This window comes from Cuculus canorus, chromosome 19 (genome assembly GCF_017976375.1).
Source record: "Cuculus canorus isolate bCucCan1 chromosome 19, bCucCan1.pri, whole genome shotgun sequence".
Classification (NCBI taxonomy): Eukaryota; Metazoa; Chordata; class Aves; order Cuculiformes; family Cuculidae; genus Cuculus; species Cuculus canorus.
The window spans coordinates 10,261,799-10,268,905 of record NC_071419.1 but is presented as its reverse complement, the minus strand read 5'-3'; the positions used below and the strand labels follow the sequence as shown (position 1 = coordinate 10,268,905).

At 49.7% G+C, this 7,107-nt stretch overlaps 1 protein-coding gene across 19 annotated transcripts in view; it reads left to right on the top strand.

The window, feature by feature from the left end:
• The first annotated feature begins 4,401 nt into the window (after nucleotides 1–4,401).
• Nucleotides 4,402–7,107, top strand: part of CACNA1B (calcium voltage-gated channel subunit alpha1 B) — a 309,668-nt gene continuing 306,962 nt past the window's right edge. For 15 of the 19 annotated variants that reach the window (XM_054084000.1, XM_054084006.1, XM_054083998.1 and 12 more), the window contains exon 1: nucleotides 4,648–5,063. In XM_054084000.1, coding sequence (XP_053939975.1) covers nucleotides 4,804–5,063 — 260 coding nt within the window. In that variant the 5' untranslated portion in view covers nucleotides 4,648–4,803. Of the gene's footprint in view, nucleotides 4,543–4,646; nucleotides 5,064–7,107 lie in introns of those variants that run through there. The other 4 variants (XM_054083991.1, XM_054083987.1, XM_054084002.1 and 1 more) reach the window with 2 other exon arrangements.

Below are 7,107 nucleotides of genomic sequence, written 5' to 3'. Positions count from 1 at the left end.
AAAGATGCCAGAAGTCTTAGTTCAGCTCACTTCTTCCACAGTCAAGAAATGGCTGCTGAGTTTTATGTCACGGACCATCTACAAAGGAATTAATTTCAAGAGAAACAGAACGAGTACAATCACTCTTGATCCCCTGAGGTCCATTCAAGGTGGAGAGGTGATGTGCAGAAAGTGCTGAGCTGTGTCTTGGTACCTGCTTTCCCTCCCTGACCTGCTGTTTGGCTGTAGGCATTGTGCCTCAGTTTCCCTTTCCTCCATTTTGACTATTTAGACTAAGCTCTTGTAAACAGTAAGCTTGATCTGATCTCCTGGGCTGGAGGAGCTGTGTGGGGCTGTGGTGTTGGACTGTGCTAGCCTGGATAGCTTGAAGGTTTGTGTATACCTTCATGCAGAGGTGAAATTGCTGTGCCAACCAGATGCAACCCAGGGGCTTTGCCAATGATGCCGCCAGCCCCTCCGATGAGCTCTCTGTGGCAGGGTCTCTCTTGCTCTGCATTTGCACAGCAGCTAACGGTAATTGGCCCCAGTGGCTCCAGGTACTGTTTGTGTTACAGATGATATCACAACCATGACACAGCCATAAGAGGAGCTGTATCTTCATGAGGCCTCTCTTTCCCATTGTTCGCTCTTTTATCCTTTTAATCATGATAAAAGGTAACAGAGCACCTTCCTCTCTGCCCTCGCTTGCTGAGTTTTGGTTTTGTTTTTTTTTTACATAATGTCATTCTGCATCGTCTGGCAGAGTTGAGCACAATCTTTCACAGTTTTCTCTACCTGCATCGCAGCAGGATTTTCCTCTAGCACAGCTGGTGCACAATGCACGGATGCGAGTGAGGAGAGCAGAAATCGCTGGGTGGGAATCCCTCAGCAAGCTTCTCTTCTTGGCCTGGAGCTATGGACTGTCCTGTGGGCTGGAAGGTGATGTGCAGTCTCTCTTGTCTGATTATTTTTTAGAGGCAATGTGCTCTTGGGAGCTGCTTCATTTGGGAATAGCTTTGGTCCAGAACTTCAAGATGTATGGACTGCTCTGCTCATTAACCTGGCAAATTCTGAAAGCAAATAACAGCCTACATCCATTCTTTGACCTCTAAGTTCTCCTGGACACAAGGTGTGCCAGGAAATGACCTTCCTTCCCTCTGAGCCACTCAGGGTGTAGCCAGGACCTAGGGAAGTTCAGGGAGTGGTTGGCATCCCTTCCTCTCTTAAAAGAAGAGATCTTTTACTTCCTGCCTCTGTTTCTGCAAATATGTCCCTCCTGCCCTGCTCAGTCGGGGATGACAGCCAAGGTGATGTTGGGATCGTGTCCCTAAATTTTAGCCACCATCCCTCATATGAGCATCACTTGCTCATGGAGCACAGCAAGCTGGAAGTCCACTTTATGGTTCAACCAGAAACCACCCTGAGATGGATCTAGCTTGTTCCAGGAGCCGCCTGTGAGCTGCTTTGCCCAGGGAATTAAATAGTGCCACTGGTGCTTGCTGTGATCCAAGCGTCCCAGTCATCTGACACGCACAGACCTGCAGTATTGTACCATTTTCTCTGCCCTGTCTCGGCAAGGCAGGCTTTGCCTTTCCAGATGGAAGTGCTGCTCCATTAAGCCTGGTCACCTGCCTCAGGCTTGGTGCTTGGGGATGGAGATGAAAGTCCAGGGAAATGCTCGTTGCCTGGCAAAGCTGCTCAGAGAGGAGGAAGGCTCCTTGCTGAAGTCAAGACAGCCAGTGCTGAAGAGCAGTGTGATTTACTCACCTCTGTCTTTGGGACTTATGCGGAGGAGTTACTCATGACTGAATCCATTTTTAGAACTGACCATAAGATGCTCTTTGCCCTCCTGTAAAGGAAGATTATAGATGTCTGACCCGCTTCAGCGCTCTAAATTCTTTGCTTTCTCTTAACTCTCCTGTTCTTTTCATAATCTTAAAAAGCCCAACTAAATCCTGACGCTTCCCCCGTCAAGGCTAAATAATCCTTGCAATTGCAATCTCTTTCTCGTGTTTAAGGCTTTCGATGCTTAAGATCTGTGTGATCTTCCCTATGGTGTGGGGAAAAAACCAAAAACCCTGAGGATGTAGATTGAGAAAAGGGCAAGTTGTGGTTTAATAGAACAGCCTTATGACACGCTCACATCATTTTCTCGCTGTCACAAACACTCCCACCACCCTGTCTGCTGACTTTGCTGCAGAGCTGTGGTGGGCAGTTTGTTCCTGGGTGAGGCAGGGTGGTTTGGTGGATCTGAGAGGAGAGAAGGGGATGCAGGGTCAGTTTTACTCAATTCTTGGTACCACCCGATGCAGAAGACACAGCTGTTCCCTCTCATTTTGTTACAAGCATAGGAGAATGCAGACATGAATATCTGTGGAATGAAATGTATTCCTTTTTTTTCCAGAAGCTGATTTCCTTCAGAAGAGGTGGGGATTACTGATAACTACATTTCCTCTTCTGCTGGCTGCTAATAAAAAGAGCCAGATTTTCCCACTGAAAAGCATAATAAGACCAGAGAACATATTAGATTTAGTGACCAGAAGAAGAGACATGAAAAACCTAGACAACTAAATAAATCAGCTGGTGGAAACTTGATTTTCAGATGAAAAGATAAATTCATTATAGAAAAAAATGCAGTGAAGATGAGAATGTTTTTAGGGGAAACTTTAAAGGGAGAAGAGCATTCTCCTGCCCTGATCAACCTATGAGCTCCCTGCTCCCTCCTTCTCCCTCCATAAAATAAGGAAACTTTCCCTGTGTATCAACTCGGGAGTGAAGACTCATAGGAGGAAACGCTCTCATTTTAATCTCTACCCAGGGAGTTTGAGTATAATCAGCATCCTGAGCCAGCGGAAGCTGGAGAAACCTGGTGGCAGCCAAAGTACGAGGCCTCATTTCCCAAAGACTTCACCTTCCTCATCCAGCCAAAGTTCTTCTCAAAGACCGAAGCAATTGGTTTAATCTGCAAATTATCCAGAACTGGGGTTGGAGAATTGTCTTTTATTGCATTCCCAGCACATGCATGGGAGGGTGACCTATAGACTGGAACTTCTTGGTGACCTGGTCCCCAGGGCTTGCAGGAACTAGGTGGTCATGTTCACTTCAGGGTGGTTGGTGGCTGTTGCCATATGTGATGTGATGCACCTTCCCCCCTTGCTGTTTCGGTCTGTGGCTCCTTGAGTTAGTGCTGCTCCATGCCCACCTCAGCAGCCAGTGCTGCCTCTGAGGGTATCTTCTGGCTGTGCTGCAGTGTGAGAAAGCCCTTCAGATACCAAACCTCTGGGCAAGAAACCATTTTTTTTTTTCTGGAGAGTCACCCTTCGGATATTGCCAGCCTCTATTTATGCCATTTGTGGATGTTGCCAGCCCTCTCGCTGTCTCCTGAAGCCAGCAGATGTTATTGCTACTGATTTGCCTAGTTGGTGGGCTGGTTTTGAACAGAGACAGCTTGGATGACTAAGGCAAAAACCACATTAGCAGCAGAGCCCAGGGTTTCCTTAATGTGGGGGAAGTGAAAACGTCCCCCCGTTGACAGCTCTGACTTCTCTGGAGGGTCCCTCCTAAAAGTCAATGGTTTGTATCCCAGATTTTAGCCTAAATGCAAGAGCACGGCCTCACCGGCTACTGAAGTGATGTGAAGAGGAGTTAGCTTTCTGACTTCTGGTGGATGGAAGCAACAGAGGGTGTTGGAATAAACAGGATTAAAGGATTTAATCCATAAACATGGGATTAAAGGTATCCAGTGCTCTGCAGGAGTCATTCAAACCAAGGAGAAACAAAGTAAGTTGTCCAGAAGGGCGCAGCTCTCTATTTCAAACCAGTTTGTGTGCATAGAGCTCTTCACCATCTTATCCGTGTGTGCCAGAGTGGGAGTCGCATCCCATCTCCACCTGCATTTACCCTTGCTATCGTCGTGCCAGGGGCTGGGTCTGAAGTGAGCCCTCCCAGCACTCCCTTTGCCCCACATTTCACAGCGCCCCCTCCTCCCCATTGTCCCCAGCCTTCCCGGGAGGCTCCTGATGGCACAGATGGGGGTGAAGGGAGCTTTGCTACTCAGTGCTGCCTGCGGGGCATCCACGGGAGCAGGAGTGCACATCTGGGCAACGCACATCTGGGTAGGGGCACGCAGGCCGCCTTGCCTGTTCCCTTCCACCCCACCCCAGAAGGCAACACCCCCCGGTGGGCTCTGCGCCTCTCCCGAGCCCTGCGGGGAGCCTGAGGGTCTCGGTCCCTCCTTCCCCACCGCTCCACTGTATTTATCGGGGTGGGCGGTGGCGACCGAGGGGGGTTCCATCCCTCCATCCACCCCTCCCTCCCTCCCTCCATCCACCCCTCCCTGCCCGCCTCTCGGTGCCGGTGACTGGAGCGGGCGGAGCCGCGGCGCCCGATTGGCTCCGGGCATCACATGCGGCGGGGCCGGAGCCGGGGCTGGGTTGGGCACGGAGAAGCTCCGGGCACACGGCAGCAGCGCAGCCCCTTCCCAGCCCGCCGGGAAACAGCGACCCGGCAGCCCCTCGCCACGGCCATGAGGTTGGGCTGGAGAGCCGATACCTGTGCGGGGAGGTGAGCGGAGCCCCGGAGCATCCCTCCCTCCCCGGGCATCCCTAGCGGAAGGGTGGAGGAAAGGGATATATATATATATATATATATATATATATATATATTTATTTTTTTTTTTTAAACATATCTATATATTTCGCTGCGATCGTTCCCGATCCCGCAACCGAAGCCCCCGGAGGGAGAAGTGCTGCGCGCTGTGATGCGTCTTCCTCTCGCCTCGACTGCCAGTTTGGATTGTAGCGCCCGGCTCCGTGCATTGAGAGAATGGCTCGGTTCGGGGATGATCTGCCAACCCGCTATGGAGGTGGAGGGCCGGCCGGGGCTGGAAGAGGGAGCAGCCGGCAAGGTGGCCCCCAAGCCGGCCAAAGGATGTATAAGCAGTCGATGGCTCAGAGAGCCAGGACTATGGCTCTCTACAACCCCATCCCTGTCAAACAGAACTGCTTCACAGTCAACAGATCCCTCTTCATCTTCAGTGAAGATAATGTTATACGGAAATACGCCAAGAGAATAACAGAATGGCCATATCCTTTGAGGGAGGGTGTGTGGGCACGGTGGGGAAGGTGGGGAGGGGGAGAGGGAGGCTGGGGGAAAGAGACTCCCCATGTCAGCTAAGGATGAGTGTCTGCTGCTAATGTAGACGTGCATGTTTGATCCAGTGTGTGTAATGGGTGTGTGTGACATGGATCCCTGTGTCCGACATAATGTACGGCTGTGTAGCTGGGTATTATAGGAAATTGCTTCTATGGGAGCGGCGAGTGTGCTTTTGATTATGCCAGGGGTGTGTGTAAGGTATACGTGCCTTTCAGCGTGTTTAGGTGTGAGATAGACCATTGCATAGACTTACATGTTCTACAATTTAAGCCAAATGCAAAGAGTTCTGTGAGATTCATGCTAATAAATCCTCATTCTTATTTCCATCTTTGAGCCTTTCAACTCTTCTTTCTCACTCTGAATAGAAACACAGGATAAAAATGGTGACACCTTAATATTAAAGCTGCATTGATAGCAGGGGCATTGATAGCCAAGGTACCTTGTGAAATCCCATTAATACAGTCATTGCAGCTAGGTTTTTAGTATATCACCTCCTGAATCCATTAGAACCATCATGAATCTTTGATTCATTTGATTGTCACTTTGATTAGGTATGTAGCCTAAGCTTAGACTGTACTAAAGAAAAAGAAAAATATTAAAAGCTTTGTGGCAGAGGGAGGCAGTAAGTGGAGAGAAGGATCATCTGCTCTGTTGGGAAAGGGGCAGATGCTTTCTGTCTCAGAACCAGCTCTCAGGCCAAGTGAGCTGCAGAGATCTTCCTCGGAAGGGGGCTTTGCTTGTAATGATGAACACAGCGGGGTTGTAAGCTATGAGAAAAGGGACGCAGACTGTTCAGGGAGTAGATATAGTGGGTGTGCGTGTGAGTGTGTACAGGAGTGCTTTACACTGGTGATCTCAAGGGAGCTGACTGTTTTCTTTTCACTTGATATCACACACCTATTAATCCTCAGCTAGCAGCAGCAAGGCCTCCTCCCAGCCTCCTAGCAACACTTTCCATTGCCACAGAGGCCAGCTCCCCTTCAGGCTTCCCCAATTTTCACTTCCTGAGCGGCTAGCAGGAAAAAAACCACATCAGCAGAGTAAATGCCCTTCTCTCTGAACACACACATACACACGTATTGACCTTAATGTTCCATTTATAAAATCATAGGGATTGCTCTACTTCCTCATCCATTTCTCCTTCCTTGCATTTCAAGCCTGAATAAACAAGCTCCAAAGTCGGAGGATCGCGTTTCCTGTAAGGCTTGACGCAGTCTGTCCCTCTCCTGGCTCTTGGGCGACTCATTTGCTCGTCAAGTGCGGGGAGGGGACCCGCAGGGCCACCGGCCGTTCCCCTCCCCGGAGCCGCGGGGCGAGGCTCGGGCGCGGAGCGGGCGGCGCGGCGCGGGGCAGGGCGCTGTCCGTGGTGCTGAGCGGAGCTGTCTGCCGCCCTGGGGCCGCGGCGGGGCTCCGCCCTGGGAACGTGGGAGCTCGGCACGGCTGAGGGCTAGAGGCGACGGTGAAAGGCGAGGCGATACTTAGTGTTTGGTTTACTGTCTTTACTTTGAGATCTCTTCCCTGCTACATCCTGATAGGGTGCTGATCGTTCTACTCTCATCAGGAGTAGGCATTGCAATCTATCAGTAATTTACCTTTTGGACCTGTGTAGACACTCTAAAATGAACTTTTCTAGCCCATTGCTTATTTACACTGTGCGCTCAAGTCAAATGACAGGGAACTGCTGAAGAACACTTCAGCAGATGGCTATATAATCTTTTTTTTAAGGCAGTTTAGCTTATCAAACTCATTTAAAAATAGTAATTTTTAATAGCCTGTATGTTTCATTTGAATCTTTTCCTTTCTCGCTCCCAAATTCCTTGAGCAGCTCAGATTCTGTGTTTAAGTTACTAACTCTTAGAGAAGAGAGGCCATTTCCTACTTTTCTTCCAAAGGCACCCCAGAAAGAACTGAGGAGGTCACGGAAGACTAAATGCCTTCAAAAAAAGATGAGAGATCTTAGAATGCTCAACTAAT